Below are 27529 nucleotides of genomic sequence, written 5' to 3' on the forward strand. Positions count from 1 at the left end.
TTTTCAACCAAGTTTTTTATCGAAAAAACATCACATGCAGTGCACATATAATATTTAAGGTTACGTGATGGACTATTTTTTTTTACATATACACAGCATGTGATGTTTTTCGGGCAGAAAAATCAACTAAAAAAAAGGCTCATATATGATAAAATAAAAATTTTACAAAGCGAAGATGGTAAGTTAACAAAAAAAAAAGTTTAAATCAATAGAAAAGTATAAAAATTGGCGTAATTCAAATGACAAAATATAATATACCCAATTTAATATAATATCTAAAAAGTTATGATTGGAATAATTAAAGGGTAATTGATCACCAAAAACCCAATTAAGAAATGGAAGTAAGCATGTCAATTGTTGTGGCATATGGTGAGGTGATTAGAGACGTCTTAATCACAAAATTCAATGCAATTAATAATCAATTAAATTAATCACAAAAGTCCACACATAATAATAAATTAGATTTCGGTGGTTGGGGCCCATACCTCCAATATGGGTGGCTTAATTTGTTCTTTTTTCTATTTTGTTCCTATTCACATTTAATTTTTATTTTTTTAAATTAAAAGAAAAAGAGCAGTTTGGTATGTAATTTACAATTTAATTTATGTGATTAAATTAAAAGTTGTTGGAGTTAGTGAAAGCGACAGACATGTGCGACCACTCTTCCAATTATTTATATATTTATAATCAAATTCACACTATACTTTTTTAATAACCGATTTCGGAACTTTTCTCCATCCCAAAGAATTAAGTAATAATCATATATGCCCATCTCTTTCTAGATTAAACAGTAACTACCAATTTTATTTTATTTTTTATTTTATAGGAATTTCGATAAAAAAAAATATAGGAGAACAACAACTACTAGTATATGAGCAGCAGACAGATTTAGATCTTGATTTTTGACTGCAGTATATCAGATATAGGAATTCTAGTCGATGTATAATGGTGTTGACACAGTTCTTCTCGGCAGACTTGTAGGGTGCCGCTTGTTGGAAAATAATGAATGGTAAATTTATTCTGATCAGATCAAATTATTACAAGTGATTTGTTATGATGTATGAACACATGGCAGCTTATGACGCGTGGATGATGGTTGATGGCATTTATTCATCGTTCAACTGTGTTCAGTCAACCGCATATGTTGGATCACTGAAGTTGCGTGTTCTTTGATTGAAATGATGTGTCTATTATGGTGAAATGGTGTGTTTGTTCTAGGGAACGGTATGTCCGTTAGGATGAAATAATGCGGCCATTAAGATCAAAAGTCATAACATTTAATAAAGATCGTTTTTAGTGGACGTCTGGCATCAAAATGGAGCAGTAATTCTATTAAAAATAAAGAGTCCAACTCTTATGTCGACTTTCTAATACACAACTATTGATAATCACTTCAATTTTCACAACATCACTCAATGCTTTCCTATTTTTTATTACCCCAAAAAAGAAAAAAAGAAAGGAAGAAAAAGGTCAAAAATGGTATAACATAAAGTAGGTGAGGAATAATACTGTTAGTTAGTAATTAGGTCAAATGATTCTTTTTAATTCCTGATATTCTTAAAAATTTGCATTGATTTAGTAGTCCTTTTTTTATTTTATTTCTTAAAACTACTCTGAAAATGAATGTGGACCAATTTATTTATAATTTCAATTAATAATTCATATTAAAATCAAGAGAAAAATAGTTTAGATTAATGTTAGTGAGGGCAAACTCTAAACTGGGTCTTGGAGCCTTTTTCTTTTTTTTTTTAAAAAAAAAAAAAGTATTTAATTAAGAAGTCAACTAAAAGCTACCCAAAAAAAAAACAAAATGTGGAAAAACAAAATTCTGAAAATGAGTGTTTGAATTTTTTTTTAAAAAGTACTTATCAGTTTTAGTTCAAATTAAATTCATTAGAGTGTTTTTTTAATTTTTTTTTTATTTATGCTTTTAGATAATGAAAATTATGCAGCTTTAAGTTGTAACTTCAAATTATAGATCATAGCGACAACTTTTGCAACTTGTTGATAAGATAAAAAATATTTTAAAATTCTTTATGGGAAACAGACCAAAATTTTCTTTTTTTTTCCCCTTCCCTCTCCCTCTCCCTCCCGCGACTCTTTGATTGATATTTTTTTTTCTTTCTTAATTCTACAGCGTCAATTTTGTTTTATATTTCAACTTCCAATTTTTACTACAGTTGAAATTGCAGGTTCGTTACAAAACTTATTCTCACCATAAAAGCAAAGTTTTGCATCTGACGTTGTTTTTATCCTATTCTTTTCGCGGTATTTGCATATACTTCCAAATTTTATCAAGAATTCTTTAATAATCTAGGAATAATTTTTTCTTACCATAATACCTTAATTTGGGGATTTTCGATGATAGTTATATTTAAATTACCATATTTTTTTAGTTGTAGGAGTACATTATCAAAATTAATTTCAATAAGATTAAAATGATTACCTCTTAGAGTTAGTGAACTAAAATTATAATTTTCCTTTTGTGATATTAAGGAAATGTATGATGTAGAAAAAGTGTAGAAGACTAGAGTGTACAGTAGGAAGAACTTGTCATCGATCACACAAACAGCACTACCCTTGTTCTTATCTCCTTAGTGCAACTTGAAATTCAATGTCCAAATTTTACAGCTAATTAACATATGAAATTCCTTAAGGAGAAAATACAACTAATTACTCCTAAGCCTCTTTTGTCTTGATTTAGGGTTTTCAAACATACAAAAGAAATTCGTGCCGTTGCGTGTCTGAATTTGAGGATGATTATATGGGCTTTTATTTTTGTGTGTGTTTGTGTGTGAGGAGTTTCAGAACGTTGAGATAAATCACTTAATTTGATCGTGTAATCTGCAAGAAAGAGCGTATAAGAACAGTAACGTGAATTTTTTTGTTATAATTAAAGAATGCTTGGGTCAGTAAAATCATAAGAGAGATACAAGACTTACGTCTTTTTATAGTGGGTCAGATCGGTTCCGAAAACCCTATATTTGGAACCTTGAAACTGTAACACGCGGAACCATCCAAGGGCATCTAAGTGGACTCCGTGCATTAGTGGTTACTTATAAATAGTGCCAAACATCTCATTCCTATATACTTTTTGACAGTTCAAATTCTGCTTTTTACACTTAATCACTTGACGTTTAGATCGTTGTTGATTTTACTGTCATAATTATTTTTATTAAAGGATTTCAACACCTCTGACGTCTCATATTGGTTTCAGGACTATTTCCTATGACCCTAAGGATCACAACGTTCAATTGTACGACCTCAATCAATTTTAGTTCCAAAGCGCTTCGAGCAAGCAAGCACTCCAAACACTCAACTAAGGACGTCTCTTTATCAAGTTTAGGCATCATCGATAGCAACAACAGCAATCACGATCAAACATGCCTTATCGAACGACATCATTCATCGCCTGTCGTCTCACAATGCGGTCAAGCATCACATACATCAAGCATGCTCATAACTGCACGGACAGGCAAACCATCGGCCGGCCCGACCTAATGGACGATGAAGGTCTGTATCTTGTCAATTGTTGTCACTTTACATCCCACAAACCAACTAAGAAAAATGTACTACGCATACTCTGTTTGGGGTTGGAATGTTGAGAAGAGTCCATACGTCTCTCTCAGCAAATGAACCAAAACATACATAGCTAGCTGGGAATTGGAAGGTTTCGTGCAGATGGTCCAGACTTCAATTCTTCTCCTCTAAGCTCTAACTCTTGCAATATGAGAGAACACGCATTTAATTTGTGTGTGCATATTTTTATGTGGTCCCACTCTTCTTTTCCTTTGCAAGAGAAACGTTAATTAAATTATTGGGTAAATGAATCAGTAATAAGTCAATTCAAAATAAATATGAGTTTTTTTTATCCTCCTTTTCTTTTTTTCTTTGTCAAATGAGATACTTATTTGTTAGACGAAAACAAACATCAGGGATAATAGATATAATTTTCCAAACCAAAGGGAATCCACGTATAATTACACCAAACATTGGGAGAGAGAGTGTAATTATCCTTATTTCATATTAACCAATACACCAACAAATACTAGGAAATATATGACTTTCGCTATGGTTAATTATCATGATTTAAAAAAAAACCCATAGTGAATTCTAATTTAACTACGACTTTTTTCTAAACCATTAGTCATAGGTAAAAACCATGGCTTATGTTTAGGACATTAGCTAAAGTACGATAAATGTTGATTAATCATAGTTGAAGCTTTAGTTTTTTCATTAAATTACCATGCTTTTTAAGTCTTAGTTATATATAATGTAGGAAATTTTTTTTTTATTTTTTGATGAAATACAATGAAATAACACATAGATATTATATAAATATAAAATAAAATATTCACAAGTCTAACAGAATTACAAACGAGTCGCAACCACTAAATCAAAACTCATCAGAATAAGTGGTCCTGTTGATTGATGATAACAAGAAAAACAACAATGTCAGAACAATAAAACTACATACATAGCAACAAGTAATCGACAAAAAACATAACAAGAAGAATTATAAGCAAACATGTGTGTGTGTTGAATCATGGGATGAACAAAGAGTTGAAATTGGTCAAAACAATGGGGGGAAAGGGAAACAGAGATGGCAGCAGTCCGAATTTGGGCAGAGCCATGTGAGCAAAACATGGACAGTAGCAACCAACATCCCCCTCCACACACACACACAAACACACACTTGATTGATACTGTGTCATCATAGCCCATAACCATCCCATGTGTCTGTACTTCTTGTGATTTATTAATAAATCATGTTCTTTTTATCATAAATTGTAATCCGAATTGAGTTTGGTCATATCCGAATTAATTATATATCAAGTGTAATACATTTATTTCATGATTGATCTGCAGTTTAAGAACAATGACCAATCACATAGTTGCGTGTATCATACTTGCTATATGATTGGTCTCGTTTAGCCAAACCTGATTTGAATAAAAAAAAAATTCCATTTTTCACCAATCTTTCTTTGGTTTGTTTGTGATGTAGCAACATATATAGTTGATTGGATTATAATTCGACGTTGTTCCAACCTAGGATCTGCCCCTACGTGGATGTTCTGTCGTACTTTTATATCACACATTCATGTCACACTAATGAGTGATTGATGCACGTTATTTTTAAAATTTAAAAACAATATAATTAAATTAGATGATAAGCTTATGTGATGAAAAATATTTTACTGATATATGTATATATATATATATATATATCAAATATGTATACCATAATTTAATTAAAGTTCATGCATCCATCACTAGCTAGTCTTAGGTGCCATGTGATGATGCTACATTTCTAGCTAGGAAAATGACTAGGGATTAGCATTTATTCACTTGTGTGTGTGTTTATATATATATATATACATAGAGAGAGAGAGAGAGAGAGAGAGAGAGAGAGAGAGAGAGTAAAAACACACAGAAATGCACATATATGTATGTATGTATCTACGTGTGTATGTATTTGTTTAATGGACTAAAACTATATTATTAATTTCGACATTAAAGGGCAAATGGTAATTAAAATAATGTGTTTTACTATTCTGCCCCTGTTATCATAATATATACAATTGTATTATGTTTATACATCTTAATTTATGGTCTATTTAAACAAATCACCCATATATTTTGCGTAATTATAGAAACGGGAAAAGTATTATTTCAGTCCGCTAAGTATGCATAATTTTAATTTTAGTCCGATAACTATGTCCATTTTTGTTTAGGTCCAGTAACTTACGAAATTGCTTACTTTTAGTGTTCAGGCAGATTTTTGGACAATTTTACCCCTATGAGTGCATATGGACTAAAACTGCCTTTCAAAAGTTGCATAGGAGTAAAATTGTCCGAAAATCTGTCAGATGAATTTATGTAAATAGACTATAAGTTTAAAAAGTGCAGATGTAATTATCACTTGTGCAGTTGAAAAATCACTTTTTAACATTTGATCATAATGGGTATTTCATGGGCAAATTTTTAACAATACAAGATATAGTGATTTAAAATATATATTTAAGTTCTATCCTAATCCAAATCTCGGAATACATGGTACGTAACCTTATCATGAATCATACCACAAATTAAACATCCTCGTACGTGTGCACAACTCGTGTATATATATTAATTACATTAATCTTCCACACGTTCTTAGGGTTAATTAGAACCATATATAAATATCAATGAATAACTATTATTACAAAGTATGATTTAAGAAAAACAAATAAAAAATTGAATAAATTACATTTTGTCATTCGAATGGTGTCCGTTTTTACACTCTGTCGTTGATTTTTTTTTTTTTTTCCTGTCAACTTACCATCTCAACATTAAGAAATTTGCATTTTTCTATATATGACAGTCTTTTTATTGATTTTTCTGCTAAGAAAAACATCATATTCTGTATGTAAAAACTATCACATCACATAACCTTTAAATACCACATGTTCACTGCATGTGATGTTTTTTAAATAAAAAATTTGGTTGAAAAATAGTTATAAATGACAAAATACAAAATTTTATAAAATTAAGATGGTAAATTAACATAAAAAAAAGTTAGGTGCTAAAATGTAAAATCGTTCATAGTTCAAATAATATATATAATTAATCGTCAACAATATGTATGAAATGGAAAGATAATTAGGTAGAGGGTAATGACATGTCGATGATCCTGTCTGGATTAAATCATGCGAGTCACATCTCTTAGGAGAACGTCAAAAACATGATAATATATATATAGGTAGTATGTTTGGATCAATTTCCATGTAAAGTCGGCGCTTTGTCCCCATGATAATGCCTGCCTCCTCACATCAACTAAAAAAAATTTAATTCGGATCAGATTTTGTCGAACTTTGATCACATTTTCTTAACGTACATCAATCACACGACAAATATATTTCACTTGCTATATAATTAGTTCATATATGATCGAACCAAGTCTAGATTATAATTTCTCCATCAGCTATGTCTATACATTAAAATTAGGAAGTGATAGGAGATAATTAGCCTTCACGGTTCTTTTGACCTCCTATATTTCTCCAAACGTTTAAACACAAACCTTAATTACCAATGATGTTTTAGTCTGCTGATCAGATCTGAGATCCCGTAAACTAATTGAAAGTCATGTGTTTGAGTCTTATTGGACGTGTGGGTAGTAATTTGTTTCGTTGTATATGAGTTTGTTATAATTTAATTTATAGTTCATAGTTCATAGTTATATTAATGTATTGATCGAATCGATATATTGCTCAATTATTCTATTTATTGAAATGTTGATGTAATTATTTAATTACTGCTTCTGTAAAAAAAATAAAATAAAATATCTATATGTATACATAAGTGTATGTGTATACAAGTGAGGTCAAACTATTAAATTGAGTTAAAATCATGGCAAATATTGATTAATTGTGACGTCCATAGAATTTTATATATAATCGAGAGATTAATTGGTAACTATTAAAAATTTTTAAATTTTATTAATAAATTATAGATTAAAATTCGGATATATTAAAATTTAAACGGAGTAAATTGAAGTTCATTATGATATTTAAGAGCAAATTATATTAATTAAGAAATTAGGTGGGACATAATGAGCATACCTATACACTAATGTATATATTTACATATTTAATGATAAATTAACATTGTAAATTGATGAATTGCACAATATTTCACATATTCACATGCTCACTCTGCTGCGACGAAACAGGGTATGATAATTTTGATTTTAATTTTTATTAATTTATATAATTATATTATTTAATTAAGTTTATTTTACTAAATGTAGTTTAAATTTACCAATATAATATTTAATCGGAGTTATGAGTTTGACTATCTAAATTGGTGTCAAATTAAATATCCCATTTGACTTAAAAATGCTATCGTTGGTTGATTAAATCATTAGATTTGTTAGACTTAGGCTCCAATTTGTTATATTATTAATTTTTTAAATTGATGTAATTATATATAAATTTTATGTGATTCAAGAAATTATATCTAATGTTCCTGACGTTTAATCTATTTAACAGATAAATCCATTCATTAATCAAAATTCATCGATTTTTTTTATTTTAGCAAAAATATTGAATGTGAGTTCATAATTACCACCAATTAACTTATTACTAACATATTGCATTGCAGGTCATAAAAAGTCGTAGCTGATGTACAATTTGTGATATTGTTGCTACAGTCGCACCACTAAAAGAAATATGATTTTTTACTACGGTTAATTATCATAGTTAAAAGTAAAAAATCATGATAGGTGCAAATTAACCATGGCTGCGCAACCATCACAAGTAGGTCAAAATATTTGCTACAACTAAAATTTGCGGCAATTATTTTGATCATAGGTAAATCATAGTATATCAAAATTTAAGGTTTCTACATTGGGTGTTGTCTGACCAAAATAGGTACTGGTGATTCACTATAATTTAAATTGTGGTAATTTATAATGTAGGAAATAATAGATTCCTTTTTAAAGATACAAAATCGAGTAGAGTAATCAAGTTATGAGTTTGTGATTATAAATGGATGCGCGTCTGAATTCATTCAACTAGATTACTTGATATATAGCCCAAGTTCATATGTACGGGTCGAGTGGAATTCGTGATGACGAAAATAAATAGATATTAAAAATTAAATTTAAATGAGTAGAAAATGAGCTTATAAATCTGAATTGGATTCACACACTATAAAGAAAGATGGTATTAGGAATTGAAAATATTAAAATTTACACTAAATATATATCTTGAATAACAATAATATTAATCTTGCTATAATAATGATTTTTATGTTTTTATTACTGAAAAAAATTGTGAACGAATTATTATTAATGGTACTGATGTGGGCTATTAGCACATGGGCCCAAGAGTCATTTTCTGATAGGCCCAATGGATCTGCCTAGATTAGGCCCAAGGGGGCACGGCCCAGATTCAGTAGAATCCCAGGATGAAGGGGGTAGACAACACGTGTCTGGGCTGAGATTTCATCTAAATAAAATATTATAAGTATTTAAATATGGTTGCTTATTATTATAATATTAAACATTTACTTATCTTATTGTTTTTCAAATCCTTAATTAAACTTAACTACATAAATCTCTCATGAGCCTTTTAATTCATATCGTACATATATCAGCAAGCACTGCAATCTGTATTGTATTTTGAGAGTGAGATCCATTGATAGGTCAGGAAACTCTAACCCGAATCGGGTATGGTCAGATCTGAAACAAATGTAATATATTTATTGTGTGATTGGTGTATAATTCAGAAAAAATTATCAATTACATGACAAATGTATCACTTATTGTGTGATTGATTTGGTTCAATCAGACCTATTTCAGATAAAAAAAAAAATTAGGACAGGCGTACATATGACAAGCCTTTATCCCTTATGTCAGATATAAGAACAACAAAGGAAAGAGCAAAAACTCAAATTTTGATCTTTATTACAATGATTTTCAGAAGAAACAACAACATAGTATCAATTGTATGGGTCCAAAGCCCTCAGACACACTCAATTCAAAGTCATGAAGAGCAACAGAACATAATCTTCATTCACTCAGCAGCCAGTGGAACAGCTTCAGCCTGAGACAACAACAAACAAACACTTCTCCATCAACATTTTTACATTTCCAACCAAAAACTTCTCATCATATTCATAGTCAAGGCACACAAGCACAACACAATACTCTTACCAATTTGCGGTATTTGAGCGCGTAGAACATTTCAAGGTATCGTCTGATCTCGAGACGGTCGAGCTTGGACACGTACTTCCAGAAACCATAAACTCCGGCCAGCGTCAGTAGCCTGTCCGAGTAAATCTGCCATGTATACCTAGAGAAGCAAGCAATGAAGGGATCAGTTTTGACTTCAATGATCAATTGCATGATGAAGAACATGATTCTAGCTTACTTCTCCATGATACGCTTGAGCCCGCCTGCCGAGATCGTCTCCCAGTGAGAAGGGTCCTTCTTGCACTTCTCAAAGAAGTTAACCAGAGTCTCAGCAACCTGTTCCCCATTGTAGGGATCGATGTGGAAGCCCGACTTTCCATGGACGATGATCTCGGCTGGACCGCCATGGACTGTGGCGAATGTAGGCAGGCCACAAGTCATGGCCTCGACGACGGTCAGCCCGAAGGCCTCGTAGAATGCTGGTTGCACGAACGCCCCTTTCATGTCGGCAATGTAACGGTAGAGTTCACCATTTCTCACACGGTTCATTTGGGAAGAAATCCATCTGAATTGGCCATTCAGGTTGTAGGTTTCAATGAGGCTGTACATTTTTTTCATCTCGGCTTGTTCTTCCAAGTCTTTCGACTCTTTTCTCCTGTCGCCTCCGACCACAACAAGGTTAACCAGTTCCCTCAGTTTTGGATTCTTGGCGTATAGTTCGACAAGTCCCGTTAAGTTCTTGACACGGTCCAACCTCGCCATGGTGAATAAGATCGGCTTCTTCTTGTCTTTCAGCACACATCTATCAAATTCAACTTCTTAGGATTTACCATCATATGACAAAGAAACATCAGCTAGTACTGCATAAGGACGGTAGCTTACAGATGTTCCTCATTCTCAACATCGCTAAACAGAAGCTCCTCGATTTCAGGGTGGTATGATGTGAGTCTCTTTTCCTTCTCCGTATACGGGAAGTAGAGGTTCATATCAGCTCCCGGAGAGACAATGTTGAATTTCGGGTCGAAGACGTTGATGCCATGGACAACTCGGTATAGACCAGGCATTGTGAACGCCATGTGGCTCTCGTATTGTCCGACTGTGTCCTTGCTGAAAACATGCGAAGAAACAAAGATTAGGTACACACAAACATTATGTTAGAGATTTTTTATGAGGTATAAAATGCAAACCTTCCAGCAATCTCTTGGAATGTGCTGGTAATGATAAAGTCGGTATGATTCATCGCATATAGATCAGCAGTAAACTGGCACGAGAAGTGATACTTATCATCGAATTTTTTCCAGTAAATGTCTGAATCAGGATATTTAGTTTTCTCCAATGCATGAGCAATGGTACACTGCGAAAGAAACATACAAGAGCAAAAATTAGTCTGCGGACAGTGAATGAGAAAACATTAATTCTGAGACCACATGTAGCTAATAATACCTGTGTCACACCTAACTTGTGAGCCAGCAAGGAGGCTGCAAGATTACCCTCACTGTAGTTGCCGATGATCAAATCTGGCTTGGCCTGCAGTTCTGCAGTAATCTCTTTGGCGACATCCTACAAAACAGTTTAACTCTATTTTAGCATTCATCAATGAACATATAAGCAGTGATGTAAGGACGAAACAACCGTCTCACCTCAGTGAATGTTTCCATGTAAGGCCAAACCTCAAAACGAGAGATCCATTTTCGGACAATTCCCTTCTCAGTTCTAAACGGGACACGTATTATGTGGGAGTGCTCGGTCCCAAAGACTTTCTCTAGCCGCTGACCGCAAGTGGTTCCAACTGCATCCGGGAGCAACCGAGTCACCTGTACACAGCAACAACATCGAGCCTTAGAAAAACGAAAAGACAAAAGTGAAATCCAGCATCATTTAAAATTGCACCGGGGAACTAACAATGAGAATGCGCGGCTTGATATCAAGGCCTTGCTCCTTAATACGTTTGAGCATTTCACGCTCCAAGGCGGGAACTTGATCCAAAATGTAGACAACCTGAAACATAAGACAGGAATGCTCATGAGCATCTGAAGAACTAAATTCCTACTGGGATGTAAATCGGGATCTTTGTCCATACCTGGCCACCGGTGTCCGGATAACCTAAGACGTTTTCTTGAGCAAAGTAACCGTGGGGGGACAGAATGACAACGTTGAAAACCATCGGAATTCTTCCAAGGAATTTCTCTAGTGTGCAAGAATCTGGAGCTTCGAGAAGGTCGAGGAGCATGGAGATCATCTCCGACACTCGCTCTGCTTTATCACCCCATCCTCTCTCCAGGCCAATCTCCTGGAACTTGTGCTCGAAATCTTCATATGGGGTCTCCGGTGGAAGGGTTGAGAGATACTCCTCTGCCTTCCGCAGCACACCTTGCAGAGAATTAAGGTTCCGAATTCTGTCATTCAGCATCATCGTCTGCAAGGACAAAAATCAAACAACCGAATTTAGTACAAAATGTTGTCTGCCAATATACCGGGGATTATTATGTTGTCTTCTCTTAATTATCGGAATCAAATTCACCTTGCCCTTGTAATGATGCATTCGGAGGAAATCAAGAAGAGGGGTCATGCTATCCCTATCATGAAACATTTTTGCCGAGAGATGTCTGTTGAGAAACTCGACTCCATTACCAATCGACTTGGTGAGAGTCGGCTTGGGAAACGAGGAGGTGAATGGTTCAAAATCCAATTCAAGAACGAAGTTGTCATTGGAGCTGGTGTTCAAACAAGACAATCAGATCAGGACAGGGATTATTCATAGTACAAACAAGATAATAATCCATGAATCAAGAAGCTTACGTTCCATTGACAAGCTCTTCCTTAAACTGCAGGTATTGGGACACGGACACTTCCTCGACAACTAATGCATTAACATTGACTCGTACGTATTCCCAAACACCCGGCCTCAGCCGAATCGCAAGCGCGACCCAAGGAGGCAACACAATTGCTTCCTACAACCGCAAGTTACATTGACAGTCAAAAAGACAGTAAGGGATGGAAACAAGAAAACAGGGGATGGTCTGAATTTTACCTGTGTGCTCTTGAGGACTTCTTTGAAGGCATGATCCTGCAGTTTTTCCTTGTCAGCTTCGCAGATTGCTTCGAATTCAGACAGAAGCTGATGAGGTTTCAGAATCCCTTTTCCATGGCCTTCGATCCTGCAAGAATAGTATATCCGTTAAGCAAAACATTTCAATCAACTGATCAATCAAAGATCATCTGTAAAACCCCATGAAACAAAACAAAGTAAAAACAGTAAATTAAGACTTCATTAACCATTTCACCTCGACAGAAACAACAGTATCTCGTTACGATGAGCAGCAAGAGTGGCATCCAAGCGCTCGCGGAGGCTGTGGACTCGAGTCAGAACAGGATCAGCCATTGCAGGTTACTGATGATCAGTTAAACAGATTCTTGCAAGAGTTTCAACTGTAAGACAATTGATAGTTAGAAAAAATTCAGGAAACGCATATTTATACGAAGAAAAATAGCGTGATAAGGAGGAAATGGGCCAGAGTTTAATGAATGAACCACCCTAATCTAAAATTCCTAGAAACTTCTAGCAGGGCCACAACGTACTATTATTGAATTTATCATCGTAATGACAATTATTAGACATCATACGAAATGGGATAAGCAAGTATTCGCGTGCAAAACATGATTATTTCACATGGCTGCATCAAATCAAATTCTTGTAAGAATGCAGCAAGAGACCAACGTTAGTGCTCAAGAATGTTAAACCCATTGATCAGATCTAAACAAATCGGAGAAAATGGGAAACCCCGTTTCCTCCATTAGCAGAAGAAATCAAGAACAAACACCAGCAGACAAAAGTCACAAGCCCAGAAAACCTCAAGTAAAGAAAAACAAACATGGGACTTTTGTTTTATTTCACTACCTTAAACAGACAGCAAAAAAGAACCAATGAAAGCTCAATCCCACCGAACCAATGGGATGAAAAAGAGCAAAACAAACAAAAGGGACACTGTTGAAGAGCAAAAACGAACGAGCTGATGATGGAGAATGAAGCCCATCACTCCCCCTATATATACCCAAGAATCAACGAACAGTAGAGGGTTAAAAATCATTCTTAAAACAATCCACACAGTATGTAAGTAAACCGTTAATTTCAATGGTTTCTGGTGGAACAGTAAGAAAAAAAAACTGGTGGCGGGCCCTCTGGAAATCGTGAAAGTGAATCTTTCTTTATTAGCATTTTGTTTGTTAAATGTAAAATCCAATACTGTTGATTAGTGATTACGATCATAATCCAACACCTGTTATTTCTTGAGTTGGTATTCAGCCAATCGAGTGGACCCCATTCGGGCATTTGTTTGTTCTTGATCATGATTTCTATCCACTTTCCCTTTTTCTTCTTCGCCATTCTATTACAATATTATAGTATACTGTGTGTGCGATGGCGACTTGTGTTGGTGGGGTGCATATATAATATAATCGTCACTGACTTTTTACGTCGGAAGAACAAAGAATTTCTCTTTTTTCCTCCCGTTGATTACGAGTTGATGTATGGGATGAGAGGTGCACGTGTACGGACGGCATTTAGTACAAGTGTTGTCAGAACTTTCCAAGGTTACCTTACTGTTGTTCTCTTTCTTTTTTATTCTTGATGATGATGATGATGCCCGTTGGTCTTGGCGCCTAAGTTGGCTTTGACAGAAAGGGCATCTTTGTTACTACATATGGATAAAGTCTAACCCACCCTCAACCTGCCAAAAGAATAAAATAAAATAAAATAATAATTACATTTACACTCTTTATTTATTATCTTTTTATAAAAATTATTTTTGTCTTTTCAAAAATTATAGAAACTACCCCTCACAGTCTTTAAAATTTAAAAATGCCATGTTGACTAGGTTAACTTTTAAATTAACTTTTTAAGGGTATAAATGCCCTTAGAGGTATTTTTTTTTTATCAAATAGAAGGAGTCAAAATAATATTAAATAATTTAATATTTTAATTATTAAAAGGTGAAATTTTATTTAGAGATTCAATAAAAAAAATATAATAATTTATATTTAAATTATAAATTGGTACAAATAATAAAAAAAATTATATGTGGTCATATTACTCATTTTTCATAAATATTGATGATTACATGAACACCTCTAAGGGCATTTCTGTTCTTGAAAAATTATTTTAAAGGTTGACCTAATTAATAGGAACATTTTTTGGTTTAAAAGGCTATCACGGGTGGTTTCTGTAATTTTTCAAAAGGCAGGGGTGGTTTGTGTAAAAAGACAATAGGTGAGTGGTGTAAATGTAATTATCCCAAAAAACGTGTTTTCAAATTAAGGCCAGTTACACTTATATCCCTCTACAAAATTAAATTATATCTTTTTTAAAAAAAAATTGAAACTATAATTACACTCCTTTAAAAAAAATTATGGGTTTATATCTGATCCACTCCCGTTAAAAATTGGATGAAAAATGCTTATGTAAGCAAAAAAAATTACAAAAAATGATAGAGAGCTACTTATAAATTTTGACTTAAATTCAAAAGCACAAGCTATAAAAGTATTATATTTTAAATACTTGCAGACACCCCTGAGTCTGATATGATTACATGATACTCGTAGTAAAAATCGATTTTATTTTGATATAAAATTTAATAAGGAGATTGACCAATAGTATGAAAAATGTATCGTATGTGCTACGTAATTAATTAATCATATTAGACCTGATCTAGATAAAAACAAAAAAAAAATAAAATCAGCTATAAATTATTTGATTTGTTGAGTGGAGCTCAAATATACAAATAATTAAAGGAGTTTCAAATTACATAAAAAAAAATACTTATTTGGCATCATTAACTTCCAAATAATGTAAAATTAAAAAGAATCTAATTTTTCTTGTTAAAATTCTCATATGCCCAATCAAACTAAATAAATTATCTTTTTTATAATTACTAAATAAATTAAATTAAATTGGAGAAATATTTCTTCTTTGAACGGATCATGATAAAGCTATCAAAATAGGTCATTATGCATACCTATTATGCATAGTTGGAATGCAAATGTGAGAATATGCTGCTCACTCCTAACTGGTAATTAGGCACAACATGCAATAAAGTCAAAATTAGGAGACCAATTTCAACATATTTCATTTGCATAACCTTTTAATTTCAAGATTGCAACATTTCCTACGTACCCCACATAACAACTATTTTCCACACTCTCTTTTTTTTTTTTTTTTTTGTATAAGAATGATAAATAACATAATATAATATATGATAATATTCAAGATTCTATTGAGTACATCAATAATTTTATTGCAAATAAAGAAATAATAAGCAATAAACTATAAATTAATGTGTAAGCAACAAACACGTCACTAGAAAAAAAAAATACTATTGACTAAAATATTAGTGGCTATGGCTAAAAAGCATGGTAAATAATTATTATTAACCACAGTTACGTAAAACCAATGCAAAAAAATTAGTTTTTCCATAATGAAAAAATTATTTATTACAACTAAGAGCCATGGTAAAAGCATTTGTTATGACTTATAGCCTGACAAATATTTTAGCCAGCCTTGCAAAATCCACGACCAACATCCATTGCATGACCATGATCAATAACTAATGACTGTGTATTATTATAGTCATAGTTAAATATTATATTTCTTATAGTGCGCGTACGTGCTCCAACTTGAATTTTCTACCGCTATCAAGTGAAGAGTTTCGAGGCCTTGGCTTTTACAATTAAGATAAATACCTCGTTAGCATACTTTCAACTCATAGTTCATTTCAACGTACGTAATAAAATTAAAATTACGGTGATTTGCTTTTTAAAAGAAAAGGTATTTTTTAAAAAAATCAGTATTTGTTTGATATATTCAAAGAAGTAAATTCTTTACCTAATCCAAGTTCCATAATTCCGTACAATTTTTATGAAGTCATCGTATTTCTCTCATATATCCTAAATTGTTGCTAAGAGATTTCAGGAGTTGGTGGGGACAAGAATCTTACTTCAATTCCAAGTCTTGGTGGGGAACATTGAGAACCATTTTGTCCTTCACCCCGCAATCTGGAAATACCATTATTATCATATTTGAATCCAATACTCGTTTGTTTGAGTTCTGATACTATATTAAACGATTATTTTATTTAAAAATTTAAAATATTAAAAAAAGATTATCTAGTATTTAATATTTTAACAAAAATTACAATATAATGATACCATTTCATAAGTTGATTTATCCTTCAATATTCATTTGCGTCGAATCATTACGCATGCATAATACGTCATTAATGTAGTAATTATTCGATTTATGAGACTTATAACATAAGATCATAGGCATCGATCAGAGATATTAAATATTAAATTATTCAGTTGTAAATTCGATTTATGCGTCTTACAGACTAATTAAGATATGGAAGGTATCAGTTTAAGCTATTAATTATTAACTAATTCATTTTTTTATTGGTTAGGTAATTATTTAATTAACATGGTATCAAAATTAAATTAAATAAATGTTTTTGTGTTCAGATTTTACTGCCATCAATTAATGAAACAAAGAGTTCGCGTGCAACATTCGATAAACAAGAACACCACTTGCAAATGAGGGAACGTGCTAGAGATATTAAATATTAAATAAATTTTCTCTGTAATAATTTAAAATTTGAGATAAAATCGGCATTCAGCCGTAAATGATTTTGAATTCCGGATAAGTGCTTTATTTGATTTTTAATTTCAGTTAAAATATCTGAAAAATACATTTTTCCTTCACTTTAACATACTCATTTCTACTTCAATTTTGATATTTTTTTAATATATATATATATATATATTTACCAAATTTAAGTTCCTATCATGTCATGAAGCATTTTAGGAAAACAAAGTGGTGAATTTTGGTATTCCACAAAAGTTGAAAGTATGAAAGAAGTGAAAGTATCTTTTGCTTTGGGTGTTGAATGGTACCAACAATTCCCTTCACATTCTCATCTATGCTTTTCCATTTTGAATAAAATGAAAGGACTTGCCCACTTTCCTTTTCAATGCTAAATCATTAAATGCATTATTGTATCAAAATATTAATAATTAAATTAAATAAATAAAATTATAAATTTATTATATCCACGACAGGTCGAAAAGAAACTGAAAATATATATGAGAAATTCCCACGTTTATAGGGTACTTAAAAAAATTACAATAATTAACCAATTAATAAGGTATATTTTTTAGTCTCGTAAATATGAAAATACATCTATTTCGATAGTTCTTTATTATTTTTGTATATACTCTTTAATTTTAAATCATTAATATAATAACTAGTCTTTAATATTTTAATATAATGAATTATGTAACCATATAATAAATTATATTTATTGCAAAAAAAACATAATAATTAATTAAGTAGCTATTAAGAAGAATGTTATCAATATAATGAAATAAAAGCACATTTTCTTTTACAATATTCTCTTTTAATTACCTAAGTGGAAATAAGTAATTTAGAAATATGTGAATTATGGGTTACACACACACACATATATATATATATATATATATCAGTTTGAATAGGGCATGGGGAAAATCCAATTACCCACTCTTGGGGTATGTGGGGCCACTAATTTTAATGACTTCAATTAGAAGGGTTGGTGGGCCCACAATAATCAAAATTTTGTCCCTTCATTACCCTACAATTAGGGAATAGAGAGACATTTAGGGGAATTATATCAAGAATTGAGAATTCCACTATGTTTGGATCATTTCTCTATCCTCCAACATTCTTTTGGTAATTAGTGAGCCTTGTGCCATAAGACATAAAAGGGTAATTACTTCTGATTTTTTTTTTCTGAGAATAATGGGGAAAAAGTATTTTTTTTTTAATTTATGCTTTTAAATTATTTAAATTAAAAGTTATGAGAAGTTCTTTATCAATTTTTGTAAATTATTGGTAGGAAAAATAATACCTTTTGTCCCATAATTTAGTAACTTTTAACATTTGGTTTTATAACTTTTAAAAAGTAGTATTTTTAGTTCCATGATATCTTTTTTATATTTAAACGAAAAATGCACATGGCCGTTAAGGCCTTTTACCATTTTGGTCCAATTGATTATGTAATTCTTTTTTTTGTTCAATAACTTTCAAAAAGTAACTCTGATGAAAATAAAAAGTGTCATAGAGCCAAAAGTGCTATTTTTCAAAAGTTACAGAACTAAAAGTGAGATTCTCGTAACCAGTGGTGATATTGTACATTTTTTTCTTGCAATACTCCAACTTTATTTGTTGTTTTCTTCCTCTTCCACTTTTCACTTTTATTTTCAAATATGCCCGACTTTCACTATACCTAAATTCACAACTTTCTTTGTTCTTACTCTCACTATAAAAGCATATGTTATTACAAATGCTTCTTGCCTTATTGTATAGCTGATATATATAGTGTAAGAAGAGAAACCAATTATATAGCACTGGCATAGTATTTATTCTATATATGATTGTTCGGATCTAACCAAACCTAATTTAAGTATAAATTCTCTTTGATTTTAGTTTGAATTTAGGAAATTTTAAGAATGTTATTTACATATCACTTCAAATGGGAAATTTCTTGCCTAAATCTGATATAATTACACCCAATCAATCATATTTATAACTTTTATTGTATTTAATAATGTGATACATTATTTTTTTTTTAACTTTACATCAATTAATATTTTTTTTGTAACTCAATCCAAATTAATATTCTTTCCCCCCAACAAAATTGTAGATTCAAATATATCATTAAGCATCCTAGATAAGGAAAGTGATCATGGAATTTTATGGTGCTAGGGAAAGTGATAGCAATTGAAAATATCTCTCTTGTATTATGTGTTACATAATAGTACTAATATTCCCCTCCACATTGTAATCTATGTTTTTTCCCACATATTAAAGAAACAAAAGAAGTTGCCTATTCATTTTTTAAAAGCTAAATAATCATCATTATATCAAGAATTAATTAAATATATATAAGAAAGTAAGAATATCTCATCAATTTAATAAAATAAAATGATATATTATAGGGAGAATTCATTATTGGCAAACAAATTCATGAAAGGGATCTCAAATTCCAAGTCCCAAGAATTTGAAATCAAGAAATTAATATATATATATATATATATATATTATTCATCGATATGTAGATGATAAACCTATGTTTATACCATCAATACGGATGTCTGGTGATCACGTGTCAAATTCTTCACTTAGATGCCACGAGGTTAATTCTCACTAAAAATGTGTAGAGCTCGTCATTTTATGTGGATGTATTATAAAAAATTTATATCTTATTCATAATTAATGCTTGATCCAACAAAGGGACCACGGTGATCAAAGTGAATAATGTTTCAACAAGATTTGACAAAAGAGACATTTTGTGGTGTTTAGATTCCCTTAATTAGGGTCTATCAAAAAAAGGAAAAATTCCCTTAATTAGGGCAGCCATAATGTGTGCACAAATTTTTATATAAACCATTCATGTCTTTTGAAAAACCACACATACAACCACCAGAAACGTCAAACCATTTATACAAACTATCCTTATTTTTGACAGAATTACACATACTCTTTCAAAAAATGTCAACATCGATCATTACAAAACTACTTTTGTTTTTTTACTATTAAAAATAATTTTATAATTATACAAAAAATATATACAAATAATTCGTATAAATAAATCAAAGATCATGAATGTGAAGATAATCATCCCCAAATTTCTGACAATTAGTGAAGGTAGCTGTGGTTAAATTTCTTGAAATCATGATGCATCAACATTGATAGCAAGTAATACCAACATTTGCTCAAACAACTTTTTGGGGTGAAAGTTGAAACTATTGGCTAAGAGCTCAAATCTTATCACACGACAGCTGCGAAGCATTAAGACAAGCACATGGCCAACACAATTTCGGGTTATTTCATATTTGATTGAACGTGTCTTGTTTTGCTTTTTTTTTTTTTTAATTATGATATATATCATATTCAAATTAAATAAATATTATGAATTTGAATTTTATTGTCATTCATTTATTAATAAAAAAAAATCTATACCTGTGGGTTAAAATATTAATATTAAATAATTATCTTTTTCATCCATTTAAATTTTTAGATGAGTTGATTAAATAACATAAATGGCAAGTGAAATTTCTACTTCTCATTCTGTTTTAGCAATTGTCATTTGTACGTAAATTGAGCAGGTTTGGCAGCTTTGTCCTACAACAAGTCATCTCATTATTTTAAGGGTAAATTACATTTTTGTCCATTGATGTTGGGACAAAATACATAAATACTCTGTCTTTTTGTAAACTTAGAGCCACATCCTTTGAATTATAGTTGTAATTACAATTACGTTCTTTATTCAAAACTAAAGCTCATGCAAACGGGCTTATGTAATATTGAAAATGAGCAAATTATCCTTTTATAAAAAATAAATAGCAATTTATCCTCATGTATTTTAAAGAATGAAGCAATTTATCTCCCTGTCTAAGAAGGTAAATTGCTTCAATTTGAAAAACATATAGAGGTGAAATCGCTATATTTTGAAAAATATAAAGGGATAAATTATTATTTTATTTTTTATAATGGGATTGTTTGTCTATTTTCTATAACACAGGTAGATGGGTTGCAATTTACTCCACACAAACACTCCATGAAAAAACATTAGGGTGTCCATGTAATTTATCAAAAGATAACAAATATTTGTATAATTGGACATAACTTGAGGGGTGTTTATGTAATTTACTCTTATTTTGGATTGTGGGTTTTGATGGTTTTTATGTATACATGCACGTGTGCGTAGTTTGCTGCCCACTTGTCTTACAACTTCTTCAAGTCTTTCCAGACGGAGTCCAATGACTTAGAGTTGCATGCATATGAGAGACAACGTTAGTTCTTTCATGCTGATGTTACTTTATAGGGGAAAAAGAATTTTATTTTTCGTTCACTAATTTATATTCGATATTTTTTTAGTTCTATAGATTCTAAAAGATAGTCTTTTTTTTTTAAAAAAGAAAAATCTCATTTTCAACATTTTACCAATTTTCGTTAGGAAATTAACGTAAAAAAGTGTAACATGGCCATTTCTCTCCATACCAAAAAGATAATCACCACGTGACTTGCAAGTGGTTTTTACCGTCAATTTTCTAATAGGAGTTGACAGGAAAATTAAAAATGAGTTTTTTACGAGTTATGATATTATTTTAAAAATCCCATAAGCAATGGTATTGAATACTGCTTATTTTATGAGTTATGATATTATTTTAAAAATATCATTATTTTTTAGCTGTTAGGGATCATTTATGTAGTTATGCAAAAAATAAGAATAATTTATTTAAATAAATGATAGATAATGGGCGTAAATATAATTATTCTTAACAATGATTCCAACTTAACCTCGATAATATTCCTAGTGATGATAGTCAGAATTGATGCAGAAGTGATTGCTTCTTGATGTATCATTTTTCGAAACTTTCAAGTCCCTTTTAGTGATTTAATTCCAAAATACCTTATCTGTGAAAATTTTAGTACGATCACGTGTTCCTAATTAGGGATCAAAAGAGTAAAAGATTGAAGGAAAATTGAATCTGATTCGGATTTTGTTGTGGATGATTAAAAGCAGTAAAAGAATTTGGCATTTTCTTACACGCTCAATCTGAATTTAGTGGGTGTTTGGCTAAGTTGATAAACTCTCAAAACAATTGACAAAATTTTATTTTAAAGAGCTTATAACATTAAAAAAATTAGATGTTTTGGATCGTATAAGTTTTTTAATCTAACAATTATAATTTTGTTAGTGTTTCGTTTTTGTCCTTCATATAATTCATGTTTTTTTACCTCCATCAGATTGTTTGTAATAAAAGTACAGAGAAAAATATGAATACATATCTTAACGAGAATAGTAAGCATAAATTAGATCTCACAACATTTAGAAAAATCGAGCAATCATCATAACTTAATCGAAAAATAAGAAAATTAGCCTAACATGCTAATAGAAGAATACACTAATGAGAAGTGAAATTCCGTTAACAATTTGGCAATGTATTAAAACTAGAGAGACGTAAAGAGATAGAATGAAAGAATAATAGATGGTTTAATAGGTGTGAGGTGCTTCCCTATTCATACTATTAGCACCTCATGGATCTAGACATTAAAGAGGGGTAGGTACATAATTGTTTCTAAGAAAATTAACAAATCAATCCCTTGCATTAAGCAAGTCTTCAAAATCAATCAGCAATCATTCCTTTTTCCTTAGCAAAATTCTCTCCTTTTCTTTTCTTTCCTTAGCAAAAGTTGGGTTTGGGCTGCAGAAATAAACCAAGTGTGCTCATGAACTCTTGAGGGCCCAAAATAATTAAGGAGGCCCAAATAGAAGCCCGACCCGTATTTTTCAAAATCGTCCGCTGGTGCGGGTCACAAGGAAACGGCAAAAATAGTAAATTAGTACTATACTAGCCGTTATCAATTTTCATCAATTTCAAAAAATAGAAAGAAATAGAGATATAGAAACCCCTGGGTAATAGTCTCAGGAGCTCTCTTCCCTATCCATTTTTGTAAAAATTCTCCTGAAAGGAATTTGCTCATACAAGTCAAAAAGAAAAGAGTAATCACGTGCTATTTTCTTGATCGCAGTCTTGAAATCTTGGGTTTCCTCCGGTCAATGTTGCCGCTGATTTTCAAGAATTTTGAGGGTGTCTTCTGAATGTAAGAGGATAGTTTCTTGATCTTTTTCTCGGGGATTGATGCATTGTTTTTACGTTTCTGCTTTTTCTTGCTCTTGTTCTTCTTCTTATTTGAGTAGCTGTTAGTCTGAGATTGTTTGAGTGTTGAAGTGTTTGGTTAATTTCCTGAATTTGAATCTATGTTGCATTGTTGGTAAAGAAATTCGGTGTTCCTGGAAAACGGGTTGCATTTTTTATACACCTCCTCGCGGTTTTATTTTTTATTTTTTTTCTTTTAGAGGAACCAAACATGGGAAAGTTGGTGTTCTCTGTTTTTTGTTCTTTTAGTGAAAATGGTTTTTAACTGTTTCCTCTTGATTGTTATAAATTTAGAATCTTGATTCTGTGGAATCATCTGGGTCTTGTCATTTTTGTGACAATAACTTAGTTTTGATAATCATCTGTTTTTTGGTTTTGATTCCGTGAAGAGCGATCGTGTTTGCTCAAGATGACGATAGGGACACCAGTGACACCGTCATCAAAGATCAAGAGGACAACACCGGCATGTACTCCTGGCGGTCCAAAAGTACGAGAGGAGAATATTTTAGTGACTGTTCGGATAAGGCCACTGAGTTCAAAAGAACTAGCTGCTTATGATCTTGTTGCGTGGGATGTCACTGATGAAAATATCATTGTTTCGAAGAATCTATATCATGAGAGGCATGGAGGACTTTATAAATTTGGTATGTTAATACTAGTTCACTTATCATAAATTTGTGCCCGACCATAAAATTACTCATTCATGATAATTGGAAATTCAGATAAGGTTTTTGATCCAACTTGCTCCACACAAAAAGTTTATGAAGAAGGCGCCCGAGATGTTGCTTTATCTGCTCTTAGTGGAATTAATGGTAAACGATAGATGGTGTATTTTGATTAAAGAAAGCAGTTTTGTAAAATAAGACTTTACTCTACACATTTGGTTGCCCTTATTAGCTTTCAATATTTCGTCTTCAGCGACAATCTTCGCATACGGGCAGACTAGTAGTGGGAAGACATTCACCATGAGGGGCGTGGCGGAAAATGCTGTTAAGGACATTTATAATCACATCAAATTTGTAAGATATATTGATCTAAGGATCAATATGAGACTATTTGTGGGTGTATTAACAATTTGGTTGTCAAGTCTGAAAATATTGTTTTGTTTTCTGACAGACTCCAGAGAGAGAATTTTTGCTCAAGTTCTCTGCTTTAGAGATCTACAATGAAACTGTTGTAGATCTCCTGAACAGGGACTCGGGCCCGCTTCGTCTGTTGGATGATCCTGAGGTGACAACACTAATATTTGCATATAGAATCATCTCGCTAGATTTGTATCTTAAATTCTCCATACGCGTGCAGAGAGGAACTATTGTGGATAAGTTAACTGAAGAGGTTGTCAAAGGTGATCAACATTTGAGGCACCTAATAAGTATTTGTGAAGGTATGCAAGAGCCAAATTCTGTAATTCGTTTATTTCTCTAACTTAGGCTTCTTCTTGGATACATTTATTCCACTATTTATCGTTCCACTGTCGCTGAGAGTAATATATTTGCTGCTGTCCAAATTCATATGCTTGCAGCGCAAAGGCAGGTGGGTGAAACTGCTCTGAATGATAAAAGCTCAAGATCACATCAGATAATTAGGCTGGTACGTTTAAATTGTTTGACCCCAGAAATTTGTATCATACTGGTGTATGATGATTGACTAGATAATGTCAAATGTCGGTGCCGTGATTTATCTGAATTTACAACATATTTCCCTCTATATTTCCAGAAGTTTATCTCATTATTATGATTTTCTGTCCAAGTGATTAGCAGTATACTTAATCCATTTCAATCTTAACTGATTAAATTGTTTTATCTATTATAATATCCCACTGCTATGTATTACTCCCAGGATGTGCTTTAAATTACTGTACGTGGCAGCTTTCAGTCACTCACAGTCCCCATCATCTTTTCTTGTGCCAATTTCTTTCACAGACATTATAACTAGAATGGATTCATCAATTTCCAGAATTCCGTTGAACGTAGTATTTAAATTTTGTCGATAAACAGTGAGTTATCTGAACATTGCTTCTGCAATTGCTGTATTTTGTTTGTTTCTTACTATTATAAATATTGAACAGTTTAGTCAGCTTATAGGAATACATGTTGTTCTGATCTGACTGTTAGACATTAATTTCGTAATCTATTTCATGTAGTATATGAAAGGTTACTGAGCAACGAGTAAGATTTGTGTATTCTATCCTGTTTTAACACCTTTTGTTTTCCAGACCATTGAGAGTAGTCTCCGAGAAGACTCGGAGTGCGTGAAATCCTTTTTAGCAAGTTTGGTGCGTACATTTTTTACCCTTACTCCAGATTGTTTAGTTTCTTGTGAGCATTGTTGGATCATTTAATATTAAATAGCAGTACTATTACAGAATCTTGTGGATCTTGCTGGGAGTGAGCGTGCCACTCAAGCAAATACAGGTGGTACAAGGTTGAAGGAGGGGAGCCATATCAACCGAAGCCTGCTAACATTGACAACCGTAATCAGAAAGCTAAGGTGTGCATGTTTACAGCTCTAAGCAGCATATATAAAGTGTGATTTGAGATTGAAAGAAAATGCATCATAAACACAATCAAATATTAGTTTCAGAAAAGTTTCATCCAAGTACTTAAAGTGTTATTCTTGCATGCGCATGATTCACTAGACTGTATGTGAATTGTCTATGCTGCATCAGTTCTACCTTTTGATAAGAGTATGTCGACAGAATGCAACTGCAGCAGGAACTGAGGGACGAACAGACATGACACCTTTCTGTTTGTTTGGTTTGCAGTGATGGAAAGCGAAGTGGTCATATTCCCTACAGGAATTCAAAACTCACGAGGATATTGCAGACTTCACTTGGTGGAAATGCACGAACAGCAATTATTTGCACTATGAGTCCTGCTTTGAGCCATGTCGAGCAATCAAGAAACACGCTTCTATTCGCAACAAGTGCGAAGGAAGTTACAAATAGTGCCCGGGTGAACATGGTATTGACAAAAACTGCCCAACTCACGCGAAGTGCATTTTCTCGTTGCCCATTGTAAAACAAATTTAACTTAGCTGCATACTGTGGTTAACATCTCTTGTCCTTCGGAGTCTTCTCATGAATCATTCTGAGGCATTGACTATATTACTAATCAAATTAATATTTTATATTACGAATGAAATTTTGGCTATATATCATTGAGCACTATTAAAGGGTAGCTATGACTGCAGGACTGATTTCATATTCACAAATTTAAATCAGTGTCTTCTGATCGTTAATCTCATTTATACGCAGTTTCTCTTATCTGATAGGTCATTTGGACATGGTCAAATTTAAATCTGTTGCAAGTATTTCAAATATAAGTTCAATTGTTCATTATTGTCCTGCATCTTCTGGGATAGAAGTATTGTCCAAGCTATGAGCCATCTTGAAATTTTAGGTTGTTGAAAAGAAGCAACTGGTAAAGCAATTGCAAGAGGAAGTTGCCAGACTTGAGGCAGAGCTCCGAAGTCCCGAGCCATCTGACTCTTCATGTTTAAGGTCTTTGCTGAGGGAAAAGGAACTGAAAATCCAGCAGGTATTATAAGCTTCATACTTTAAGAAACTTTAAGGAACAAATGTTTAAGGTCTTTGCTGAGGAAAAGGAACTGAAAATCCAGCAGGTATTATAAGCTTCATACTTTAAGAAACTTTAAGGAACAATTTGAGAAATTTCGCCTGAAATTTTTCCCAAAGAAATAAAAAATTAGTGTAGATTCAGTGAAAGCAAATTCGTTGCTCTTAAGCTCATTTTCTCATATCCATTACAATGAGTTTCTATTCGACCGATATCAAACCCCTTGAAATGTATGGGTCCTGATCACTCTTTTACATGCAGATGGAGACAGAGATTAACGAGCTGAAACGCCAAAGAGACATTGCACAATCTCAGCTTGAGTTGGAAAGAAGCTCTCACAAGGAACAAAAGGTATGCCTATATGTAGAGCTGTGCGCTCTCTCTCTCTATCCACATCTGCATGAATGTATCTCACCCTCTCTATCCACATCTGCATGAATGTATCTCACCGTATCTATGTGATCATTATATCCACCCCCCCCCCCCGGGTGCACATGCTTCTCTGTGTTATATTTTGTTTATA

At 32.3% G+C, this 27529-nt stretch overlaps 2 protein-coding genes across 3 annotated transcripts in view; one reads left to right on the forward strand and one right to left on the reverse strand.

Annotated features, from left to right (window-relative positions):
• On the reverse strand, positions 9349–13731 carry LOC105161960 (sucrose synthase). 2 transcript variants are annotated; one of them, XM_011079844.2, is made up of 14 exons: positions 13575–13731; positions 12961–13105; positions 12708–12834; positions 12476–12627; positions 12198–12390; positions 11757–12092; positions 11579–11674; positions 11317–11490; positions 11120–11236; positions 10864–11030; positions 10559–10783; positions 9915–10478; positions 9698–9836; positions 9349–9587 (listed from the first exon to the last, which is right to left on the reverse strand). In XM_011079844.2, the coding sequence occupies exons 2-14, from the start codon at positions 13056–13058 to the stop codon at positions 9558–9560; spliced, it is 2418 nt and encodes an 805-aa protein (XP_011078146.1). In that variant the 5' UTR covers positions 13059–13105; positions 13575–13731; the 3' UTR covers positions 9349–9557. The 2 variants fall into 2 exon arrangements, with proteins under 2 accessions (XP_011078146.1, XP_011078147.1); XM_011079845.2 differs by lacking the exon at positions 13575–13731 and adding an exon at positions 13395–13511.
• The window catches only part of LOC105161961 (kinesin-like protein NACK2), a 6610-nt gene continuing 2265 nt past the window's right edge, over positions 23185–27529 (forward strand). The window contains exons 1-12 of the mRNA XM_011079847.2: positions 23185–23372; positions 23818–24072; positions 24151–24240; positions 24347–24447; positions 24545–24658; positions 24731–24812; positions 24951–25018; positions 25644–25703; positions 25794–25918; positions 26193–26391; positions 26830–26967; positions 27268–27357. Of these exons, the coding sequence (XP_011078149.1) occupies positions 23838–24072; positions 24151–24240; positions 24347–24447; positions 24545–24658; positions 24731–24812; positions 24951–25018; positions 25644–25703; positions 25794–25918; positions 26193–26391; positions 26830–26967; positions 27268–27357 (1302 nt within the window). The 5' untranslated portion in view covers positions 23185–23372; positions 23818–23837. The remainder of the gene's footprint in view (positions 23373–23817; positions 24073–24150; positions 24241–24346; positions 24448–24544; positions 24659–24730; positions 24813–24950; positions 25019–25643; positions 25704–25793; positions 25919–26192; positions 26392–26829; positions 26968–27267; positions 27358–27529) is intronic.

This window comes from Sesamum indicum, linkage group LG5 (genome assembly GCF_000512975.1).
Source record: "Sesamum indicum cultivar Zhongzhi No. 13 linkage group LG5, S_indicum_v1.0, whole genome shotgun sequence".
Taxonomy (NCBI): Eukaryota; Viridiplantae; Streptophyta; class Magnoliopsida; order Lamiales; family Pedaliaceae; genus Sesamum; species Sesamum indicum.

What these genes read in the sequence shown, in the direction of transcription:
- LOC105161960 (XM_011079844.2), bottom strand. Translation starts at nt 13,058, where the DNA reads ATGGCTGATCCTGTTCTGACTCGAGTCCACAGCCTCCGCGAGCGCTTG. An exon ending in ACATGGAAACATTCACTGAG is followed by an intron (nt 11,237 to 11,316) that starts GTGAGACGGTTG and finishes ACTGTTTTGTAG; the next exon opens with GATGTCGCCAAAGAGATTAC. An exon ending in TTCCAAGAGATTGCTGGAAG is followed by an intron (nt 10,784 to 10,863) that starts GTTTGCATTTTA and finishes GCATGTTTTCAG; the next exon opens with CAAGGACACAGTCGGACAAT.